Here is a 25508-nt window from a genome sequence, read left to right as displayed (position 1 = left end):
AAACCCCACTACTCTCCCACTTATACTTCACTCTGGGTCGGGGATCATATCTATTAGAAATTAAGTGCTTATATGCATTGGATAGGAGCTTGACCTTGGCGGGTTGAGATATCAATATTTCTATCCCTGTGTACTGTAGGTGTAGAGGAGGGGTTGGGAATTGTGCTGAGCAAAGATGACTGATCTGGTTATAGCGGAATTCGGACAGGTCAGGCAGAGAGAGGATCTGGCGAAGTCTAGGCAGTGCGGGAAAAGTACCATCAGCATATATTTGAGACAGTCGCTTAAGACCAAATTTACTCCATGTTCCCACCTCTGAGAATGTGGCTAAGTGTGGAAAGTTACTATTACCCCATAAAGGTGAATCCGGAGATAGAGTGGTATCAGCTTTAGTGATTTGCACAATTGCATCCCAAGCTCTCTTAGTGGCATCCATTACAGGTAGTAAAGGGCCAAGATCCTTTCGAGTTCTATATAAAGCATTGTGCAGGCTTTCAACAGAAGTAAGATATAGAGCCTCTATTATGGATGCCGGGTTATCAGCGTCAAACACCTTCCAACCAGCGGCATGCGAGGCCTGGGAGGCAAAATAATACAGCTCATAATTGGGAGAGGACAGTCCCAGCTGATCCTGTGGAGCATTGAGAGTGGGTCTGGACAGTGTGGGCGTTTTGTTACCCCAAATAAATTCAGATTGCGTACGGTCTATATCTTGTAAGGCTTTCTTGGGTATGTGGCAGGGGGTATTACTCAGTATATAAAGAAATTTAGGAAGATAAATCATTTTGCATATATTAATTCTGCCTATTAGCGTGAGAGGGAGTTTGGTCCAGTGTGCAAGCGTGTCCTTAAATCTACGGTGTAAAGAGTACAAGTTATGCTGCAAAAATAAAGTCGAATCTTTATGCACCATTATCCCTAGGTACTTAAAATGGTCTGCCACTTTTAGGGTACAGTCCGCAGCCGTCTCTATTGGAAGTTGTCCGTCAAGGGGAAATAATATGGACTTGTCCCAATTAATTTGAAGGCCTGAGAACGTACCAAATTGTTTGACAATCCCAAGTACAGAGGCAAGCGATTCATGTGGGTCAGCTAAGTATAGGAGCGTATCATCTGCATACAATGAGACCTTCTCCTCTATTGTTTTGTAGATGAATCCCCTTACTCCCTGAGATTGCCTAATTGCTATGGCCATGGGTTCAATTGCCAACGCAAATATGAGCGGGGAGAGAGGGCACCCTTGACGAGTACCTCTGGTAAGGTGAAACGGAGTGGAAGTAATGCTGTTAACCCTGATGGATGCCCTCGGTTCACTGTACATCAATTTAAGCCACTTTGTAAAGGAAGGGCCAAAACCCATTCTAGTAACAACCTCCCACAAGTATGGCCATTCTACCGAGTCAAATGCCTTCGCCGTGTCTAATGAGACCACCAGCCGGGAGCCCATGTTTTCATGTTTTAGTTGCAAATTAAGGAACAATCTTCTCAGGTTAAAGCTGGTTGATTTAGAAGGCATAAAGCCGGTCTGATCAGGCTCCACCACCGTAGATACAACTTTAACAAGACGCTTAGCTAAAATTTTTGCAAGAATTTTGATTTCCATGTTGAGCAGCGAGATTGGTCTATAAGAGGAACACAGCGTGGGATCCTTCCCTGGTTTGGGGATGACCACAATTGTCGCGTCTGAGAACGTTTTAGGGAGAGAAAAATTTTCAAAGGCATACATCAGGGTCTCATGTAATTTGGGGACTATCTCGCGTATATGAATACGATACCATTCTATAACAAATCCATCCGGGCCTGGGGATTTGCCGGAGGGAAAGGATAGTATGGCTTCAGCAATCTCAAGAGGAGAAATCGGGGAATCCATGTATTTCGCCTGCTGAGGCGAAATATTCGGTATGGGAATCCCATTAAGATACTCATGAAGGTCAGCATTAGAGTAATGCGCAGTAGAGGTGTAGAGAGAGGAGTAGTATTTACTGAATTCCAAAGCTATCTCAGGAGGGGAGGTCAACATTTCCCCTGTTGAGGAAAGTATCCTGGGGACAGCAGAAGTACCATTGGGAGGACTGGCTAGGAAAGCTAAAGGCTTGCCATTTTTATCACCATACGCAAACGTAGTGCTGGTGGCGTGTAGAAGTTGCTTTTTAGTCAATTCTATCCTATGCAAATTGAGATGCCTAAGAGCAGTAGCAAACTCCCCATGCGTCTGTGTCGTGGGATTGTCAATATAAGCCGCTTCAGATCGGGTAACTGCCGATTCTAGGTGTTGTAGAGTGTCCTTGGAGATGTTCCTAGCTCTGGCCACTGCAGCCATTAGGGTACCTCGGGAGACTGCCTTAAAAGCCTCCCAAGCAATCGAGGGATCCGCAGAGCCATGATTTACACTCCAATATTGTGCAACTGAATCAGCGGATTCCCCGACCACACTAGGGACCTTCAACCAGTATGGGCTCAGCCTCCAAGTTCTATTTGCGGGGTCGGAGAGGAGGTCTAACGAAAGAAGCAAAGGCGCATGATCCGAGATTCCCCGTGGCAAATATCCAACCTCTCTAACTTTGGGGAGGAGATCCGGGGTAACCATTGCCAAATCAATTCGAGACAATGACTGATAGGTAGTAGAATAACAGGAGAATTGTCTGCGGTCCGGATACTTCCAGCGCCATACATCTACCAAATTGTACGCCTGGGCCCAATCTGCAAGTTTAGAGGTAGTTACTGGAGGGGCGGACAGCCTATCCAATAGAGGGTTACAATAGAGGGGGCAATTGCAGCAGTGTCTGATACAGATCATGAAGTACCGTTTCTGCGAAGGGGGGAGGGACATACACATTAGCTATGAGGATAGGGAATCCAGCTATAGCACACGCCAAAATTTGATATCTGCCTGCCCTGTCCGAACGCACCTCCATGAGATCAAAGGGGAAACCCTTCCTAACCAGGACCGAGGTGCCCCTAGCATAAGTTGAATAAGTAGTATGATGAATATACGCAACCCACGGTTTTCGGAGAGCCAAGACCCGACTCCCAACTAAGTGGGTCTCCTGAAGTAGGAGAATATGTGGGGTATAAGATTTAATAAAGTTGAAGACTAATGCCCGCTTTACCTTATCATTAAGGCCCCGAACATTCCAAGATACTAACTTAACAGTAGCCATTTGGTGGTGTGTAAAAGGGGATGAGTACTCACTCTATGATGAATAAGTTTCAGGCTTCCGGACACCCTGCGACTCAATAGCCCGCCAAGTACATACAGTGTTATCCAGCCAGGGAGGGAAAGAAAAGAAGGAAAGAAAGATTGAAGTGAGACAGAAAAGACATAGTTAAAACAACATACACAAAAATAAAACCCCCACCCAACTGCCCCCCACCCTGCCCAACCCTCACAGTCTGGTGGGCTTAGTATCCCAAACATAATATCAACTGGGGAGTTTGGTTGCCCTCAACAAGGTCGTTCCAAATCTTGTTGTGGCCAAAGAGCTTCCGTGGTGATTGGTCAACAGTTCACAGGATAATGAAAAGTAAACTGCAGAACTAAAGGATATCATGCAATCCCAAGGAAATTATATCAAGTTGCATATGCGTAGTATGAGATGCCTTGTGCACAAAAAGTTCCAAAACAGGTGGCAGCGTCCAGGTAAGGTTAACGGCAGCACCTACATGAGTCCAGATTACTCGCAGAAGGCACTGTGTCTGCCACTGAAAGAGTCTCAATACTGTAGATTGCTCGATCACCTGGTACTGCCGAGACATACAGAGGCATCAACAGCCTAGCAACACGAGATAAACACTTGCACTGACAGCTACATCTTGCAATAGGGATAACATCGAAAAGGCACATGCATTAGCTTCTCCTCTTCTCTTAACAGTGGAAGGATATAGAAACCATGTATAACAGGTCAGGTAACCATTGAAGAAGAGGCTCAGTGAAGAACAATTACGGCCTGGGACCTCTGCCAGACCGTGCTTCAATCCAGCTCAATGCCTCTTCAGGAGTATTAAAAAAATGAGATTTGTTGGCGTCAATGACCTTGAGTTTAGCCGGGTATAGCATGGCATAAACCAACTTCAGGTCACGTAACTGCCGCTTTACGCCGGTAAAGGTGCTGCGCTGTTTCTGCAGATAAGTAGAGTAGTCAGGGTACAGAGATATATTGGCCCCTTCATGCACCAGCTGGCCTTTCGATCTTGCTTCAGAGAGAGACGCATCTCTATCTCGAAAGTGAAGTAATCGTATAAGAAAGGGGCGCGGGGGAGCACCCGGAGGTCTAGGACGACCCGGGACGCGATGAGCCCGTTCCACTGTATAGTGTGTAGTGAAGGGTGCATTAGGCAAAAGTTGCTTGAGCCATCTTTCAGCAAAATCAGTAGGCGAATTGCCCTCTGCGCCCTCCGGGAGCCCCACCACCCGCACATTGTTACGACGTTGACGGTTTTCATAATCATCCAAGAGAGAAGCTTGCTGCTTTATTTGCTGCTGTAATTCAGTGAGCTGTGCTGGAACTGGTGCACACATATCTTCCAGAGCACTAACCCTGGCTTCCACAGCTGTCGTTCGTTCCCTTACAGCCTGCAAATCCACTTTGATCAGAGATAGGTCAATTTTAACCTCCTCTATGTGAGTAGTGAGTGTGGTTTGGCAGGTCGCTATTGCGGCAAGAATTGGTGCAAATGCCGTCTCCGAAGCATCTTCGGCTGGTATGGAAGAAGGGGAAGAGGGTGCAGCGCCATCATGACCAGACCTCCTCACAAACTGGTCCATCTTCTGTGACGATTCACCAGGCTTTTTCGGTGCCCTGCTACTACGCATAATAAACACGTGGAGGAATGCTCAGCACAAGGAGAACTACAGATCTTCAGTAGATTAGTATATTGTCAGGATTAATAACACCACGGAGCTCCCAGAAGTATATCCTGTTAATTCAGCATGGATACAATAAAACAAACAGTTCCGTTATATCAGTGCCGTGGGAAAGTGGTAGATTTAACTTGCAGCTTTAGGGACCCACTACTTTGCAGAAGAGAGAGAGCAACAGGGAGCATAGAAATGACACGTAGCTATGGCACTCTTTACTCCCAAGCCACACCACTGAGGCACCAAGGATAGCAAGACAATATCATAGAGGAGCTTACGCTCAGTTGTGGGGCCAAAGTGGTACTGCTGGCACTGCCCCCACCTCGAGAGCAGTGCAGGATCTGGCAATATGCAGCACTAACTCACTATGGCGACTTGCCCTCTCCCTAATGGCTGCGCAGTATCACGTGGTATATGCGTTCCAGCTTGGAGCGCTTCCTCTGCGCAGTATCACGTGGTATATGCGTTCCAGCGCAGTAACACGTGGCATATGCGTTCCAGCTTGGAGCGCCTGCTCGGCGCGACTTTTACAGGTACCGTCGGCCCCAGGGAACAGAGGAAGGAACCATACGGCTCACCGGATTAGCTTAGTCCGTGGATTAGCTCAGGCAGGTCTCTGTCTGCGGCACCCCGCTGACGTCGCAGCGCTTCAGGTTGACGGCGTCACGGGGGACCAGGCCAGGGAGTCTCTGGAAACAGCCGCTGCCGTCAGAGCCACTGGGGCCAAACGCGAAGGGGTCTTTGGGCACTCACCCCTTATATAGACCAGCTGGGAGGCGATGAGGAGGGAGCAGTGCCGCGGCTCCAGGCCGTTCGCAGCTACAGGCCACGAGTGAACGCCAGTCCAGGCGTCTGGCCGTGAGGTAGGCCCTAATCAGCAAGGCGGCTCCGTCGGTGTCAGAGAACCAGATTTAACCTCTATTGCAGCGGGTAGCTTCCCAAGCCGGTATCACATAAGCAAATGGTAATAGAAGCTGTTTAAATATATAAATGGGGCGAAATTATTCGTGAGGTCCACAGAGCTCTGGTGGAACACGTCTGCTCCTTCGTACAGCTAGCCACGCCCCTCAGGATCTATCTTTTTATCTCCCTCTCTCTCTATCTGTCTGTATCCACCATTCACCAGTCTACTTCCATCTATGCATCTCATATGATCTCTCTCTCAATGTATCTGTCTCAATCTCTCCATATACAATTCATTGATTTCCTTTAAGTTATATAAATAGAATAAATTTGAACAAACAATAATAAGATAACGAATATAATTCTAACCCATCTCTTGTTTGAACGTTCTGTACACCCAAAGCCTGGCCAGCGGCACCCAAGGTCATTGCTGTGAAGGTGCAATTGTCACGGGGGCCTATCGGCTCTCAGCGGGGAAAGTCCGGACCTAGGAGGAAACTTCTGGTTAAAGTCCAAGATCGCGGTACAGAAGGGATCAAGAATAAACGTAGTCAAGATACAGGCAATAGTTCAAAAGGCTGGCGGCAATAATCAAAACAGAAAAATCCAATAATCAGCAATCACAGGAAAATAGAAACAGCCAGGAATGAAGTAGCCAAATCCTACAATCGGGCATTAAATCCGTGACCTTGGTGTCCTTTCATTTAGAATTTTGGCACCAGACACATCATCACGCATCTGCACACCGGCGTCACTAGGCTGTTGTCCACGTGGTGGCTATGGGTGCCGTCATCTTGGAAGCGGCGCTGTAGAGGAACGGTGAGCCCTGACAGCAATGCCCTCTCAGTGGGAGGCCATAAGTACCCACTTCTCTCTCTCTCGGCAGCCCTATCTCTAACCCCCTTTTGCTCTCACCTGATTGCTTTCCATTAAGGGCGACAAATTTTTATTTGTGTGATTCCTCTTCATGCTGCATTAGCTTAAGGGGGTCAAGTACTTTCCCCTCAAACCTTACTCTCCCCTCATACAATACTCTTCCATCATAGAATACTCTCCCCTCATACAGTACTCTCCCCTCATACAGTACTCTCCGTTCATTCAGTACTCTCCCCTCATCTGTACTCTTCCATCATACATTACTCTCCCCTCAACGCGTCGGGCAGGGTTGACAGGTCTAATTATAAACCACCAGCAACCCTGGCGTTGGCATTTGGATTCTCGGATCACACGGTAAACACACAATATCCTACACTTTAATACACAGTACTCTCCCCTCGTACTGCACTCTCCCCTCATCTGTACTCTTCCCTCATACAATACTCTCCTCTCATACAGTACTCTTTCCTCATAAAGTACTCTCCCCTCGTACTGCACTCTCCCCTCATACAGTACTTTCCCCTTATACAGTACTCTTCCATCATACATTACTCTTCCCTCAATGCAGGGTTGCCAGATCTAATTTTAAACTACCAGCCTGGCAACCCTGACGTTGATATTTGAATTCTCGCATACATTGTAAACACACAATATCCTACACTTTATTATAAAGAATAGGTGGGATACATAAACTACTTGAGCGCCTAGTCTACAATCGACTAACCTCATTTCTCTCTGACAATAACCTGCTGGACCCCCTACAATCTGGTTTTAAGCCACAACACGCCACTGAAACTGCCCTGACTCGACTAACTAATGACCTTTTAACCGCTAAAGCCAACAATCATTTCTCACTACTAATACTACTTGATCTCTCAGCTGCATCTGACACTGTAGATCACCCTCTCCTCCTCCAGTCCCTCCATTCGTTTGGCCTTCGTGACACAGCCCTGTCCTTGTTCTCTTCTTACTTTACTTATCGTTACTTCAGTGTCTCCTACAACGGAGTAGCAACTTCTCCCCTACCTCTTTCTGTTGGGGATCCTCAAGGCTCTGTCCAGGGACCATTACTATTCTCCCTCTATACTTCCTCCCTCGGCAAATTAATCAACTCGAATGGTTTCCACTACCACCTCTATGCTGATGATACTCAGATCTATCTCTCATCTCCTGATCTCAACCCAGAACTCCTAACTCGCATCTCTTCCTGCCTATCTCTACCTGGATGTCACAATGCTGCCTTAAATTAAACCTCTCTAAAACTGAAATGGTTCTCTTTCCTCCAGCTAACACCAGTAACATCCCAAAGGATCCATCATAGCTAACAATTCCACTATCACCCGGTCTCCCCAGGCCTTGGGGTTATCCTAGATTCTGCCCTGTCATTCACTCCTCATATCCAGTCACTTATTAAATCATGTCCAAACATAAAAACATATCCAAAATACGATCATTCATCACCCAAGATGCTGCCAAAATTCTTGTTCACTCTCTCGTCATATCACGTCTAGACTACAGTAACTCTTTTAATTGGCCTTCACCTCCAGAGACTGTCACCTCTCCAGTCCATAATGAACACTGCTGCGAGGCTCATACACCTCAGCAACCGCTCCTCCTCTGCCTCGCCTTCTGTCAATACCTGCACTGGCATCCGCTACCTTTCAGAATCAAATTCAAATTAATGACCCTGACTTCAAAGCACTTCATAACTCTGCCCCACCCTACATCTCTCAACTCATCTCTATATACTCACCCAACCACTTACTACGCTCCTCTACTGACCTGCTACTCAACTCTTCTCTCATTACCTCCTCACATGCTCGCATTCAAGACTTTGCAAGGGCTGCACCCCTCCTCTGGAACTCTCTCCCACGATCTGTCCGACTTTCTCCCAACTTTTCTGCTTTGAAGAAATCTCTTAAAACGCACTTCTTTCAAGAAGCCTCCCCTTACTCTGCTTAACCACCAAATGCAACACCACATACAGTGCTACATTTCTCACCCACTTAATTCGATCTAGCCCACTCCCACGACTTGTGTATTACTCCCTCCCTTTAGAGTGTATGCTCTTTTGCATAGGGCCTTTCTCACCTTTTGTACCGGTGATTGTAATTTATGTAACTCCATATGTTCTATGTATATAATTCATGTGATTTAGTTGTATAATCACATTTACTTTACAGTGCTACACAATATGTTGGCGCTATATAAATACATGTTAATAATAATAAAATAATAATAATACAGCAGAAACATGGGAGTTAGTCAGGAATGGGACAACCCCGTTACCTGAAGCCCCAATGCTCCTTCTCCTTCAGAGTGTTGGAAATACAGGTTACAGACTAACGTTTCGGCCCAACGAGGCCTTTCTCAAAGTGCTAACATAGTATTAAAACGAGCCTTATATCTATGTACTGGCGGGAAAAACAGCAGTCACAACTATGATGTGAGAACTAAGCGACTGCCTATTAAATACATCACATTAAGTACATAAATAGTGTAAACCATGTCATTAAGATGTATGCATCAGTCAGTCTGTTGTGTTATCACCTTACACACTTCAGCATACTCACATACTTGATTATCAATCAAAGGGTTAAAAACAAACCATTAAGTAACACTATGTAGTTGATTGTTAACCGAAGTGAACATAATGTGTTACAAATGTTACTAATGTGACTTCCTTTGAATATGATATTATCAGCCTCCCTGTCCATGTCCCAGCTCCTACTCAATTCCCTATATACACCCCAATAAAACTATTGATGCTTCTATCAGCAGCTATTAAGCTCCATCACTGCACTCTCAAGTTATATACCTTATGGCATCTAATTATCTACATCCCATGCTGTTGCTGAACTACACATCCCATGCTGTTGTTAAACGACACATTTAATATATAAGCTAAAGTTGGTATTTAAACTTACTGTGAGGCTGGTTTACACTATTTATGTACTTAATGTGATGTATTCAATAGGCAGTCGCTTAGTTCTCACGTCATAGTTGTGACTGCTGTTTTTCCCGCCAGTACATAGATATAAGGCTCGTTTTAATACTATGTTAGCACTTTGAGAAAGGCCTCGTTGGGCCCAAACGTTAGTCTGTAACCTGCATTAAAGCTATCTATAATCGTTTACTCCCTGAGAGTGTGGTTCTTTTTTAGAAGATATATATATATATGAAATTAAGCACCTAATCTGTTATATAAGAGCGACTATATCGCAAAGTAGAAAACCTCTAATGAAAAGAAACACGATTGCTTTACAACAGGAAATTTTGTAACAATTTGTAACTTATGAACTTGCAACTTGTGAACTTTATGATACATTTAACTAATATGAAGTAGTGTAGTGATGTGCGGGTCGGGTTTTTCTCCGCGCCCGCCTGAGCCTGACTTCTGACTTCCCTTTATAGACCCAACCCGCTGATGATGTCACAAAAGGGCGGGGTGAGCAGACGCAGGGGATATAAAGCCAGAAGCCGGCAGTTGAAGTTGAGGATCGGGGTCGGTGGGGTGCGCGGGATTCTCTTGGCGTCCCACGCCTCACTGAATAGGAAGAAGAAAAGACAACGTTTCTGCTCACCGGAGTGCTTTAAAATAAAAAAATCTTTATTGTTCCATAATAACGGACATGCTAATGATTAAGGCCGTCTGTGCCCGAAACGCGTCAAGCTAGACGTACTGTGTGCCCATTACTATGGATCAATAAAGATTTTGGATTATAAAGCACTCTGGTGTGCGGAAACTTTGCCTATGTTAATTGATATGACAAGTTCCTTGGGAGGGGTTTTCTCTTGGGTATAAGACACATGGTGGTATAATGGATACTGAGGTCTCTGAGAAGTACGTTGTTGCAAAACGCGTTAGACCTTGGATGCTTGGTGAAATTGTTTCCCTTAGCGACAGACTTGGGGCAGCAGCCCCTGGGTCAGACCACAAATCGGCTAAGGCAATCCATATATTTTACCTGTAAATGAGTGTCGGGATAGCCTGTGTGCGGGGGATTAACTTGAAATCATAAGTGTAGGGCTCGGGCCAAGAGCACCTGGGCCACATGGATTGAACGGTGAGCGACTATAGAACCCAAAGGCCTAATTATAGTTGGATTGGTGGGAGTTTAATAGACAAAGAGGATATAGCCGCTACGGGTGCTGGATATATGTATATATAATTTGTGTGCTATGAACAACAGCAGCAGCACTGATTGGAACCCTGGCTGATGAATGAATGGATCCAACAGACTCAATAGGCCACACATACAAAGCAATACTCAGTGTACTTAATAGGCTGTGTATGTACTGCACATCTAATTAGAAATAAATGCCATATAAACCTCACTCATCAAAAGGGGACACTTCCCCTTTAAGAGCAGGAAACAGAGGTGACTTCACCCGGGCGTTGTGACAGTTGGTTCAGTCCGTTGGTTGGCCCTGTGGTGAGAGGTAAGTGGACTTTCCCTCTGGGAGATTTATTGCCAAAAAACTTTATTTTAGTGCAAAAAGAGGCAGGAATTTGGGCAAGGTTTTTCCCCCAGACTAGTGGGTGTTGCACCTCTCACTGATTTTAGTGAATTTAGAGAATTTTCCCCTAAAATGTGCTTGGGAGGAGCCTTTAATCTTAGTGCTGGTTGGGAGACACAGACCAGGATTTGGCAGTTATACAGGACTGTCAGCAAATATTCACATTTATTAATGAAGGGAACATTTGGGGACCCCTGTACCTCACCATAAGCTGCTTAATTTGTGTTCCCAGTACTGACAGGCTCCTTAGAGATTTGCCCCTCTGCCCCCTGGTATCTGCCCCCAGCCCTGCTCTTATGTACCAACATTGTAGCTAAATACATGTTCCCTTTATCCAAGTCTGGAACTAGGGGTGGGAAGCAGAGGCACGTGCCATGGGGACAGTAGGGGGTGATAGTAAATGAGTGGGGGACATACAGCAGGTCCCATAGAAGAGAGGTGACTTTACCCATAGGGATTTGACAGTTGGTTTTGTCCGTTGGTTGGCTCTGGGTTAAGTGTATATTCTCTCCAAGACATTTTTTTGCCAAATATCCCTTAAATTAGTGAAAAATTAGATAGTTGGTGCCCCCCAGTCTGTAACTAGGGGTGGGAAGCTTGGCACGTGCCATGGGGACAGTAGGGGGTGATAGTAAATGAGTGGGAGGAACAGCAGGTCCCATAGAAGAGAGGTGACTTTATCCATAGGGATTTGACAGTTGGTTTAGTCCGTTGGTTGGCTCAGGGTTAAGTGTATATTCTCTCTGGGGTTATTTGACAAATAACTTTTACTACAATAAAGAAAAAGGGCCCAGGACCTGACAAAGCTCAAGTTTAGGGGACAATAGATCTCTGCCTTCCTCTGTATTATATAGGAAATATTAAGCACTAAATTCATTAACTTGCCTTTTTATTCTCTTTTCTATACAGATTGCTACAGAGCTTTTCCTGCTTTTTTGGACTGTGATTTTGCTGTTACACCTGCCTGATAACACCTGGGTTTATTTTTGGCTTCTCCATTGTTCAGTCACATCCATCTTCATCTGAACAGTGTAAGAGAGAGCCAGGGGTTCCTTAGGGAGACCCCTTGGGGTGCCCCGGCCTTGTGCCGCCCCCAATTTATTTTTTTAACATCGGAGAATCTTCTTGAAGAGGTAAATCTTGCAAATTCAACTGATTCAGCACATGATTTCTTCTTCAGCAAATCTGCCCTAAATTCACTTGAGGGGGGTCCCACGTGGCTTTGTGCATATGAGCCCATATGGTTACTGTATATGGGATTTATAAGAAGCCCATTCATCGCTATCAGCAGCATTAATAATACAAATAGGGGAATATACAGAAGGAAATAATTGCCTTTAAGTTTACTTTTAGTATGTTATACGATGGCTAACTCTTGGCAACTTTTCAATTGGTCATCAATTGTTTTTTTTTTAAAGCTGCTGAATAAAAAGCTAAATAACTCCGAAACCACAAACAATAAAAAATGAAACCCAAGTGCAAATTGTTTCAGAATATCACTCTCTACATCATACTAAACGTTTATTTAAAGGTGAACAAACCCTGTAACCGTGACTTCATTTTGCCTGATTGTGTCCATTTGTCCCTTTAGGTGTCGACGATGGAGGAGATAACGATCAAGACATCTCTCCTGGTAATGCCTCAGTGTAAAATAAATCCTCTCTCATCCAAACTGCTGTTTCCCTTTCACTCTTCTATATAAGCTCTCCTTAAGCAGCTGTCTGTCTGTCTGTCTGCACTGCTTCCTTTTATACATACAGGTGGGAGCTGCCATACCATTTGCCTCTGTGCGGGTAGAACTGACATCCAGGAAAAACAACCACTACGTTTATTTCCATTTTTCAGAATAAAATCACCTTATTCCTGGAATGTTTGCCCCATAGAAACCCCAAACCCTTTTCTGTCTCTATTCTCCTCAGATCCAGACTGACTGTGAGCAGCATTTAGAGCCATTTAGTATTCTGTCCCTAATGCTCTTTCCTTTCACTTACAGACGCTGTACGTCGTCCTGGAGGACTTCAGGGAGGAAGACACCGACTTTAAGGCCCTTGCCTCTTATTACGGTAAAATCCTATTTTATTTATCAGTTCCTACGTTTTATTATATGTGAATTCCTTCCCCCCTTTAGCTCAGTATTTAACATAAATGTGTTTTTTCCCGCAGAACATCACTACCGGGTCCACTACGGCAAGAACGTCGTCCTGTAAGTAAAACATAAATGCTCTTATTACATGTTGGGAATCATTTGCTATTGCCCCAGGGGTAAGTGCAAGGGCAATAAGGCTGGAAAATGTTTTTATTAACGCTCAGTGATATTTTTCTTTTTCAGAGAGGACTTTATTCTTCGATATTTCAGCGACCCGAGGACGACGCACAGAGACAACATTTATGAGTACTGGGTGTTGATCCATTATCTGGTATGTAATGCAGAACAGATGTCTAGATAAATAGAGAATAAATGATATTAGATTGCCAGCTCTTGTGTAACACTGCTACTTTCTTTATGTTACAGGAAGTGCTCGAGAGGGAGTGTATCGCCCTCTACAGTGAGGAGTTGCTGCCTCCTGTAAGTGTCACTATTATTATTATTATAGGAGAGGTTATTATTCACTGTGTGTCTCTATAATAATTCTATTATTAACATTGACTCTCTCCTTCCACAGGAAGCATCATCGGAACACTGGAGATGGGGGCAGCATGTCGAGTATCTGCGGCTGCAGAATGTAAGTTCCCCCATCACATGGGAATCCCACACCCTCACTGTCCTCAGCGTATAAAGGTACTATTAGCAGCACATATACAGACATAATCATAACTGTCTCCTTTCTTTCCCCTTTGCTCCTATCCTTGTGCCTCCCCTGCACCCGCAGACTATCCAATGGCACCTTCACCAGCTTGCCATGACGCTCTGGGAGAGGGAGCAGAAGCTGCAGGAGGCTGCTGGGTATGTATTTTGCACTACACACTTTCAATTACACTTACTGCCACTTTACAATAATGACAATAATGAAATTTTTTTCCCTTCAAATCTAGTGAGGAACAAAAGGCAAGTCCTGCAGCTGAGGGAGAGGAGGAAGGAGCTCCTGCGGTGGAAGAGCAGAGAGAAGAGGGAGCTCCTGGACAACATCAAGCTCCTGCGGAGGAGGAGGAGGAAAGAGAAGAGGGAGCCTCTGGGGAACAACCAGCTCCTGCACCAGAGAATGAGAAAGAAGAAGGAGCTCCTGAAGAAGAAATGGCTCCTGCTGCAGAGAGAGAAGAGGGAGCGCCTGGAGAACAGCAAGCTCCTGCAGCAGAGGAGGAGAAAGAAGAGGGAGCTCCAGCAGAACAGAAAGCTCCTGCTGCTAAGGAAGAGGAGAGAGAAGAGGGAGCCCATGGGGAACAGCAAGCTCCTGCTGCTGAGGAGGAGAGAGAGGAGGGAGCATCTGGGCAACAACCAGCTCCTGCTGCTGAGGAGGAGAAGGAAGAGGGAGGAGATGGAGAACAGCAAGTTCCTGCAGCAGAGGAGGAAAAGGAAGAGGGAGCTGATGGAGAACAGATAGCTCCTGCAGCGGAGGAGAAGAAGGAGGAAGGAGCTCCAGGAGAACAGCAAGCTCCTGCAGCAGAGGAGGAGAGAGAAGAGGGAGCTCCTGGACAACAGCAAGCTCCTGCTTCCGTGGAGAAGGAGATGGAAGAGGGAGCCCCCGGGAAACAACCAGCTCCTCCAGGGGAGGAGGAGACAGAAGAGGGAGCCCCTGAGGAACAACAAGCTCCTGCGGAGGAGGAGAAGGAAGACGGAGCTCCAGGAGAACAACAAGCTTCTGCTGCAGAGACGGAGGAGAGACAACAGGGAGCCCATGTGGACAAACCAGCTCCTACACCGGAGGAGGAGAAACAGGAAGAAGTAGATAAAGAATAAGCTCCTGAGGCGGAAGAGACCTTTGAAGTTCCTCCGGTGATAGAAAGGCCGACCCTCCGAAAACGGGTCAAGAAGGCCATAATGAAGAGGCTCCGCAGGGTTTGGGTAATGTATCAATTTACTGACAATTACCCTTCTTCTAGAGATACCTCATGTTGTCCAATGCAGCTCCACTTTACTTCCTGCTCTTCTGAGCATTTTCAATCAGAACAATAGAAAGGAAGTCATACACCCTGTCTGTTGAGCCCGCAGGCTGATCACTTTGAGGGCGCACCCAATAGACCAATGTTTGGCTGCCTTTAGGGTGTAAGAGGTTGCTGACAGGGATCTAAGTCTGCCAGATAAAGTGTTGATTTTATAGTAGGCCAATAAGACCCAAACAGTCCCCAAAGGCCCAACAAATAAGTGCACTCTTAAAGCAACACCGAGCCTTTAATATTCCTAAAGAAACAAGTGTTTGTCTTTATTCTTATCTTAACATTTTCTAAATCTTTTCTTTTCAGCATTCCACTCAAAGACTCACCTGCTGCGCCGACCCACCACCACGGCCTAAATCCTTTCCTTAATACCGACCTACCCCGAGAGCGTATGTCGTGTGTGTCTGTCTGTTATGTTACAGGAGGGAGAGTTGGGGTTCTGTACAGGAGGGAGAGTAGGGGGTTGTGTACAGGAGGGAGAGTAGGGGGTTGTGTACAGGAGGGAGAGTAGGGGGTTGTGTACAGGAGGGAGAGTAGGGGGTTGAGTACAGGAGGGAGAGTAGGGGGTTGTGTACAGGAGGGAGAGTAGGGGGGTTGTGTACAGGAGGGAGAGGTAGGGGGTTGTGTACAGGAGGGAGAGTAGGGGGTTGTGTACAGGAGGGAGAGTAGGGGGTTGTGTAAAGGAGGGAGAGTAGGGGGTTTGTGTACAGGAGGGAGAGTAGGGGGTTGTGTAAAGGAGGGAGAGTAGGGGGTTGTGTAAAGGAGGAGAGTAGGGGGTTGTGTATAGGAGGGAGAATGGGCGTTATGTAAAAGAGGGAGAGTAGGGGGTTGTGTACAGGAGGGAGAGTGGGGGTTATGTATAGGGAGGGAGAGTAGTGGGTTGTGTATAGGAGGGAGAGTGGGGTTATGTACAGGAGGGAGAATGGGGGTTATGTACAGGAGGGAGAGTAGGGGTTTGTGTACAGGAGGGAGAGTGGGGGGTTGTGTATAGGAGGGAGAGTAGGGGGTTGTGTATAGGAGGGAGAGTAGGGGGTTGAGTATAGGAGGGAAAGTGGGGGTTGTGTATAGGAGAAGGTTGAGGGGGTGTGTATAGGTGAGGGGTGAATAGGAGGTGGGTGTGTATAGGTGAGGGTGTATAGGTAGGGGGCGGTCTAGCCATGATCCAGGGTGTAGAACCGACTGCCGTTTCTAGGAGTCAGGAAGGAATTTTTACCTTCAGTGCAGATTGGCCCCCATAGCACTCTAGGGTTTTTCTCCTTCCTCTGGATCATCCACTGTTAGGGAGCCCAAATATAAATTGCCTATTAATTGTAATAAATCCTGTGCTCACCGCCAGGTTTCTCCATAAATATGTCTCTGTGTTTTTCTTTAATCCCTATGGTGAATATTGAGGGAAGGGGCTCCTGTTGCCTCGTTCTACTAAAGATGACTGAGCGGTTCTGTGAGGGTAAAACTGGGTGGTGGTGCTGATACAGGGTTTAGTTGAAAGAAGGGAATGGGTTAATATCTCTGCAGGGTTAATTTGATTAATATGTACATGACGGGGCTGAAAGACATAGGGACACATACTGATCTCTAATGATGGAGGGAACTAGAATATTGCTTTACTCCATAGGCCACAATGTAACAGCATTTCCATTCAAGTCCAAGGCCCCTTTCTTAACACTGGAATTCCATCCACTTCCCACCAGCCTATTGTCACTATACCAGAACATTTAGTATATGAAGGAGCTTGATATTGGCCAATGACTAAGCTGGATTTGTTTTTTTGGGTACCACTTTCTCAGGTTATGAGACGTCCTTTGGGGTGGGGGTTCCTGCTAAAGCAATTGAGTTAAAAAAACATTGGTGTTCCTGGGGCCCTAAAGAGTTAAAAACATTGGTGGCCTGGGGGCCCTAAAGAGTTAAAAACATTGGTGGCCTGGGGCCCCTAAGAGTTAAAAACATTGGTGGCCTGGGGCCCTAGAGTTAAAAACATTGGTTGGCCTGGGGCCCTAAGAGTTAAAAACATTGGTGATCTGGGGCCCTAAGAGTTAAAAACATTGGTGGCCTGGGGGCCCTAAGAGTTAAAAACATTGGTGGCCTGGGGCCCCTAAGAGTTAAAAACATTGGGTGATCTGGGGCCCTAAGAGTTAAAAACATTGGTGGCCTGGGGCCCTAAGAGTTAAAAACATTGTGGCCTGGGCCCTAAGAGTTGTAAGTGGAACTGAGATAACCCCTCATAAGTTCATGCAAATCACCTGGTATTCACTTGTCTATTAAAGGGGTTGTTCAGCTTTAAATTAACTGTTAGAAATATCCCTCTCTGCATCATACTAAGACAATTTGCAATTGGTTATCATATTTTATTATTTTATTATTTGTGTTTTTTGGGTTATTTAGCTTTTTAGTCATCCAGCTCTCCAGTTGAAATTTCAGACATCTGGTTGCTAGGGTCCAAATTACCCTAGCAACCATGCATTAATAGACTGGAATATGAATAGGAGTGGCCTGAATAGAGTTATAGAAAGACGCAATAACAATAAATGTGTAGCCTTACAGAGCATTGGTTTTAGAAGGGGTCAGTGACCCCCCCATTTGAAAGCTGGAAAGAGTCTGAATAATAAAACATAAATATTGAAAAAAAACAACTAATGAAGGCCAATTGAAAAGTTGTTTAGAATCGGCTATTCTATAAAATACTAAACGTTAACTTAAAGGTGAACCATCCCTTTAATATAGTGGCCCCACCCTGGGGTAGAATCCTGCGCGGAAACAATTTTTGAAACCCGGACCTGTAACCCGCACCCACATTTTTACCTACCTGACCCGCAACTGCCTGATCTGCAAACTGATCCGCCAAACACACTGACCACCATAAAGCAGGAAGTGCCGTTGCTGGAAACGGGAAGTGATGTCATCACTAGTGGGCTAGGTAGAAAAAAAAACATTTTTAAAAACTTTTAAAGGAATAAAACTTGCTAAGATCCACAACTTGACCTGCAAACCCTCAGACCCCCCCAACCTGCATCTGAAAGTCCTTCCTACAACCTACAGGTTCGCTGCTTTTTTGGGGGGTACCCAACACCCTGCAGGGCTCTACCCTGGGGTACTCAGACTCTTAGGACTGCCCTGCCTGGGAGCACAGGGAAAATGGCACCAATCAGCTCTCCAACACTTGGATGCTCCATTGAGGTAACAGATTAGGAGACTGGTATATTGTTTTTTTTTACCAATTTGAATATTCTGTCCTTTAGAAAAGATCAGGGCAGATAGACTAATCCTTTAAAAAGTCCCCTCGCCCTCCTGTTATCCCAACAAAGGGGCCTCGTAAGCCGTAATGGAGAAGCGGCTGTGATTGAGTGGCATTGCACCCCTGGAAAGGGTCAGACTGGGGGGCCCGGGGCTGCTGTCTGAGGGCCCCCCTCCATCCTCCCTTTCTGAGCCGGCACACTGCGCTGCGGGCAATACAGGAAGAAGGTGCGCAACTGTATTTGCCCTTCGTCGGGGAGTCACTGCAGGAAAAAGGTGCGAATCTGGGGCCACCGGGTTTTTTCCCGGTGTCCCGCCGGCCCAGTCCGACACTGCCCCTGGCACTACAACATAGGCAGCCTAAGCTTAATGATACTTACAAGGGATTAGCCATGAGAATCTCCTTGCACTTATCTAACATACACATTACAGGGCCATTTTGGCAGCAGCAGTTCTAGGGGGGCACAAATTGGACAGGACATATTTGTAGCTGGTACTGCCCAAGCCCAGTGTAAGGGGCGCATGTCTGCTTAATCTGAAGTAGGATTTGGGGTGGGATAAAGGAAAGTAAAATAATACTATGGGTGTTATTGGGTAGATCCCCTCCAGTAACCCAATATTGAAACCTATTGTCCCTTGGCCAGGGTGCCATGAACCAATCCATGTTGTGCACCCAGGTGTCCCTTACGTAGGCTTGGGTTGGGTTCCATGAGCTCCAGGGACTCCAGGGAGCAGAGCTTTCCTTGGGGAGTCGGAAAATGGGGGCAGCTGCCCTGGGTCCTGGGCATGACAAGGTCATTGGGTAGTTCATGCCAACGGCACAATCTCCTGGTTATCGACTTGTCCATTAAATGAGCTGTTCACCTTTAAAGAGGTGGTTCACCTTTCAGTTAACTTTTAGTAGGTTATATGAGAAACACAGCATATTGCTGATGGCTATACCCAGTGAAGCTGTGGAATACAGCCGATACTCAGTAATCATGAAATACACATAACATGCAGACAGTTCTGAAACAGTGGGGTTACCCTGAAGTAAGCATCAGGAAGACAAACCAAAAAGGCATGATATTAGCGATGGGAAACCCCAACAAGACAGGAGAAAGAGTCACAAAGCTCGGATAGATGAGAAGAAGCAGACCTAAGAACTTAGAAAAGTTGGAAGAAATAGACCAAAGAAGAAGGAATTTTTGACCAATAAGAAGATTTGACTTTTTGATATTTTTTTTTGTCCAATTAGAGGCTTTTGGAGTGGAGCAATACAATCTCAAGAAACTATAGCCCAACTTTGTTGATGCATTTTTGACTTTAAGGCTCATTCCCTTCCAGGGTATTTTGCAATCCTCCAAGCCAAACCATTGAGTATTGCTGGTAAATAAGTTGTAAGCATAATGTTGAGTTACATATATTGTTTTATCTATTTTTGTTCTTTCTTTATTTTCCACCTCATCTCTCTTCCTAACAAGGAACAGATGAGAACTGCTCACCACTTGATGAAGAGGAAACACTCGGATATGAAGAGCCAGGAGACATCTATAGTCCGCACCTTGAACCTGAGTATATTCCAATCTATAGCACTACATACACATGGAGATCAAATATATACAAAACATACGGTTATATAGTGCAGAAAAGAAAAATGGGCAAAAAGAACAAGAAACATATTGTACAAAGACAACTTATCAAAAACAAAGTAACTCCAACATTCCAGTGTAGTGCCTCAAAGATAGAGTAGCAATCCTGATAAACAGAAACCTTCCACACGAATACTGTTCACTGATGGTCAAGGTTAATATATATATAACAAAATACAGAACAAAATAAAAAGAACGTATTAGAAACCAACGCGGCCAATTCTATATGTTATCAAGAAAACGATAAGGACAAATGGGCTTTCCATCATTGGAGGATTCAATTCTAAAGTCCACACCTGAATCGAAATTGACACCGAGTGTGCAAGAATCTATAACAGTCCAGAGAAATTAACACCAACCAAGCCAAAACAACCGAAAGATGCTCTACGTGTTGGAGATAAGACCACAGATTTATAGATTATAATTTTTTCGCATGCTTGCTTCCAAATATTTTAAATAGACTTATTTTATGGTTGAAAGTGTTATAAATTTGAGATAGGGGCCAACCTGGAGACACTCCTATAGACATTATTATTGACAACAATCAGAATCTAAGACCCGCAACCCACAATGGCGTCTCAATGAATCCCTATTACAAAAAAAAGCAGCAGTGGCAGGGGAACAAATTACTAGAAGTGAATGAGGAGTTGTTGATGCTTTTCTGTGACCGGTGTGGGATCAATACTAGTCAGTTTTATTTGCTGCCCTCGTGCAATTACTCCCGCACGTTTAACACCCATGAACTGACCTTAACCCAAGTGCAACTCGCAACTAATAAGATGCAGAAAATAAAGCTACGAGCTCGAGCTTATAATTCCTTCCCACAGGCCCCATTCCCTCTGATTCATTCAAATATTCTTTACTCTCCTGCCCAACGCCAGCCCCAACTCTGATCCCATCAACTTAATAAGAAGAGTCTCGGGCGCCCATGCGCGCAATGGACGTGAGTAACACACACACGCAGGGAAGCTCCGTACCGACCAAGCGAAAACGCCCACTAACGCACGTTTATAGCAACCAGATAGAAGCGGGTGTTAGTGTATGCACATGAGCACATATCGATGGGAAAGATAAAAGCTGAAAGAAGCATCGGGGACGATGTCTCCATACTTACAGAAAACACCAGCTACACGCAGGCCTGCAACAAGATGGCGGAGAGGACTCGATCTAGAATTACCACCTGACCTCTGGGCTCCTATCTCACCTAGACACACAGAGAGACGCCGGGAAACTCCTCATCCTGCCACACTGACGCAAGATCAAGTATCTGTAACCGCTGAGGTACTTGCACAGCTCTCCACTATAGCAGCCAATATCAAAATAGCGCTTAAAGATATACAGTCTGAGGTGACCAGCCTGGGGGAGAGAACGGATCATTTGGAGAATACAACAGATGAGCTTATTCAAGACACACATGCTAGAGGAGGAAAATCACCTTCTTAGATCTCAACTGACCTCTCTAAAATCACAGAATCACAGAAGATCTGGAAAACAGATCCAGAAGACAAAACTAAGGTGAGAGGGGTCCCCAGAAGAGGAGCCTACCCCAGAAATTAGAACATATCTGTGCACCTATTCCAGGCCCGGACTGGAATCTGTGGGTTCTGCCAAATACCAGAGGGCTGCTGTAAGTTGCCATAGACAGTCACTATTTAGTGGGCTGGTGAGGTGCTGTTTGGGCCTCTGTGGTAGCTGAAATGCCAGGGCCTATTTTTGAATCTCAGTCCAGACCTGCCTTATTCTCATCTATTACCCAGAACTCGCCCCCAGAAGCCTGGAGGTCTGATAGAGCACATCAGGCACTAGGACCCAGGCGGACAAGCTCTTCTACACCACCAGATATTTTGATATGTCTGCACTTTTTTGAAAGCAAAGAAAGCATAATAGATAAACGCAGAATACCACCACATTGAGCACCAAGGGCATCGAATCCAGATCTTTAGTGACCTCTCTCGCTATAACGCTGGCTAAACGTCAGGAGCTACACCAGCAACCCCAACAGCTCAGAGAGAAAGGCATATCATACCGCTGGGGCTTTCCATTTTAGCTTATCGTGCTCAAAGACAACCCGCCAATTCATACTACAGGATCCCGGCTTCAAGACCTTCATTTCCTGAAACCGCTGGGGATCAGATCAGCCACAACAGTCACCAACCAGACAACATGAGCAACTGGAGAAACTTCAGCCAACATGGGAAAAGGTTAAAGCTGCAACACAGAAGCCCCTGGAATGATTCTGTTACCCTGAGACACACTTCAGAATAAGATGACTGAGAAACAACGGGTCGAGTCGGAAATCACCTGTGAGTAACTTTACTATATACCGTATATACTCGTGTATAAGCCGACCCGTGTATAAGCCGAGGTACCTAATTTACCTAAGAAAACTGGAAAAATTTATTGACTCGTGTATAAGCCTAGGGGCTGATTGAAAATCAATCTGTACCTGCAACCACTGAATAACAATGAAAGGTAGGCCTGCCCACAGTTTAAAAAAAAAAAATTGTAAGCACACCAGTCACAGTAAAATAACTTATAACTCAACCAGGGGCAGAGAGATGGAAAGATGCAGCAACTACATACGAGGCTCCTTCTGCGGCCCCAACAGTGTGCAGGACACATGTAAATGTTTACAGTCCGCAGCAAGAGCTTTGAAATTCCTCTGCTTATTTTGGTCACAAACTCTTCTAGGAGAATATGGCCTGGATGGGGGAAGGGGGTCCAATAATCCCATTATTATAAATAAGCCCCTGTTTAGCAGTTGGTGCTGCCATGCTGGTTCCTGTAGGGAGAAGATAATCCATATAGAATACAGGGCTAGCAGTGGGTGCTGGGAAATAACACAACACTTTATACAAAAGGGCCCTGGTCCCCACACCCCATTTTGTGAGCCTATGAATATCAATGAAGTGAGGAGTTACTAATGACACACCCAGGTGCTGAAAGTAGGGGTTATTTTCTTTCAAATACCGTATATACTCCGTATATACGCCAATCCCTCACCGGATCCCTCACCTCCCTCTCCCATAGCGCATCAGGACTCTGTGACTGACTGTCACGATCGCCGCCCGGAGCAGGTCCAGGAGCTCCGGGCGGCGCGTCCTTCCTGCCGGCGTCGCTCCCAAAATGGCGGCGCCCATGGCCGCCACGTGGGTAGCGGCGCCGGCGCCTCTACCCACGTGGCGGCCATGGGCGCCGCCATTTTGGAAGGACGCCGGCAGGGAAGGACGCGCCGCCCGGAGCTCCTGGACCTGCTCCGGGCGGCGATCGTGACAGTCAGTCACAGAGTCCTGATGCGCTATGGGAGAGGGAGGTGAGGGATCCGGTGAGGGATTGGCGTATATACGGAGTATATATGGGAGAGGGAGGTGAGGGATCCGGTGAGGGATTGGCGTATGACCCGCGTATAAGCCGAGGTCGAGTTTTTCAGCACATTTTGGGTGCTGAAAAACTCGGCTTATACGCGAGTATATACGGTAACATACACTCCTTATGGCAGACCTGGACGTTCCCCTGAACAGGCAAAGGTGGTCTGTCTGCTCCTTGATTAAAGAGGATTTAAATGACACAAAGATTCCACATTTTTGTTTCTACAAAGGTTGTACAGAGGTTGTTGTTTACATTGTCTGTTAATTTGTTGGAGTCATTCCTGGGATTACTCGCACTTCAGCGGATTCTTACACTATGGGTCTTATCATTGGTGGAGATGTTCTATATCCCTTGGTCCAGATTACTTAGCATCCAATTCAGCTTCCCATACTAATATATCAAGATGGTGAAACTAGTATCTTTAAATGTTAATGGTCGTAACAGCGATAAACGCTAAATGGAAATAAGAGAGATACATAGACTAAAACCGGACATTGCGATGCTCCAGGAGACTCATTTCAAAGACTCTGAGAATCAGATCCTTAAAACCAATTTGTACCCTAAGGTATTTCAATCTTGTAGGAATCCCAAGAGGACAGGCCTTCTCACTATGGGGCAAATTCACTAAAGCGCAAATCGGCTAACGCTATCGCAAATTCACCAGTGTGACGTCATTTCATTACTTCGCTGATTTACTAATGGGCGCTGGCGTATATTCGCTAGCGAGGTGAAGTAGACCTACTCTAGCGCTACTGTCCACCCTTACGCCAGGCAAAGTTTGCTTGACGAATTAACGCTAGCGCAACTTCGCTACCTTTCGCCTCCCTGAGCTCAACTTCAGATTTTAGTGAATTAGCGGCGCCCTGTCGAAGTGCGGCGAAGGCTGCGCTAGCTCAACTCCGCAGGTTAGTGAATTTGCCCCTATGATTCATAGGAACTGCCCATTCAAATCCACCAAGGTCTTAACAGATCTAAATGGCCATTATTTATTGAAGGGACTCTGGAAGGGAAACCACTTAAAATATCTACTCCCCAAACTCTAATCAGCTTACCTTTCTTAAATCCACCTTAACTAACGTTTGCTGAGACTATCATTTGCCTATTATAATCGGAGGAGATTTTAATTGTAGGAATCCCAAGAGGACTGGCCTTCTCACTATGGGGCAAATTCACTAAAGCGCAAATCGGCTAACGCTATCGCAAATTCACCAGTGTGACGTCATTTCATTACTTCGCTGATTTACTAATGGGCGCTGGCGTATATTCGCTAGCGAGGTGAAGTAGACCTACTCTAGCGCTACTGTCCACCCTTACGCCAGGCAAAGTTTGCTTGACGAATTAACGCTAGCGCAACTTCGCTACCTTTCGCCTCCCTGAGCTCAACTTCAGATTTTAGTGAATTAGCGGCGCCCTGTCGAAGTGCGGCGAAGGCTGCGCTAGCTCAACTCCGCAGGTTAGTGAATTTGCCCCTATGATTCATAGGAACTGCCCATTCAAATCCACCAAGGTCTTAACAGATCTAAATGGCCATTATTTATTGAAGGCACTCTGGAAGGGAAACCACTTAAAATATCTACTCCCCAAACTCTAATCAGCTTACCTTTCTTAAATCCACCTTAACTAACGTTTGCTGAGACTATCATTTGCCTATTATAATCGGAGGAGATTTTAATCTGGTAATATCAGAGCTCAGGCACCATACTTCACCTCCCCTACAAACCGAGTATAAAACCCAGTGCCGAAGGTTTCGTCAACTATTGCGCAGACTGGACCTTCAGGATGACTGGCGGTTCCCCACCCTAATAATAAATCCTATACATTCTTTTCAACAAGGCATCAACTCTACTCACGACTTGATTTTATTTTAATCCCTAGAACTCTATTAACCTATCGAGCATCCTCAGATATTATTCCGATTCATTGGTCGGACCACTCAGCGGTTTTGCTGGACATAGAATTGTTCAAAACTCCAGGGAGAAATACGCACTGGCGTCTAAATGAAGCTCTGTTGAATGAACCTAATGTAG

At 45.6% G+C, this 25508-nt stretch overlaps 3 protein-coding genes across 6 annotated transcripts in view; 1 reads left to right on the top strand and 2 right to left on the bottom strand.

The window, feature by feature from the left end:
- Positions 1 to 25508, bottom strand: part of LOC121393056 — a 1743327-nt gene that overhangs the window by 713640 nt on the left and 1004179 nt on the right. The gene's annotated exons all lie outside the window — the stretch shown is intronic.
- The window catches only part of LOC121400993, an 840200-nt gene continuing 817463 nt past the window's right edge, over positions 2772 to 25508 (bottom strand). For both annotated transcript variants that reach the window (XM_041585370.1, XM_041585369.1), the window contains exon 3: positions 2772 to 6248. In XM_041585370.1, the coding sequence (XP_041441304.1) occupies positions 3941 to 4813 (873 nt within the window). In that variant the 5' untranslated portion in view covers positions 4814 to 6248 and the 3' untranslated portion in view covers positions 2772 to 3940. The remainder of the gene's footprint in view (positions 6249 to 25508) is intronic.
- Positions 12227 to 15385, top strand: LOC121400973 (skin secretory protein xP2-like). The gene is made up of 9 exons (XM_041585333.1): positions 12227 to 12291; positions 12750 to 12791; positions 13152 to 13221; positions 13322 to 13361; positions 13488 to 13575; positions 13671 to 13724; positions 13822 to 13881; positions 14029 to 14102; positions 14192 to 15385. Exons 2-9 carry the CDS (start codon positions 12759 to 12761, stop codon positions 15051 to 15053), a joined length of 1281 nt encoding a protein of 426 aa, XP_041441267.1. The 5' UTR covers positions 12227 to 12291; positions 12750 to 12758; the 3' UTR covers positions 15054 to 15385.

Source organism: Xenopus laevis, chromosome 3L (genome assembly GCF_017654675.1).
Source record: "Xenopus laevis strain J_2021 chromosome 3L, Xenopus_laevis_v10.1, whole genome shotgun sequence".
In the NCBI taxonomy this organism is placed as follows: Eukaryota; Metazoa; Chordata; class Amphibia; order Anura; family Pipidae; genus Xenopus; species Xenopus laevis.
Note: the sequence above shows the minus strand (reverse complement) of the source record. Positions and strands in the feature narration are given on the sequence as shown.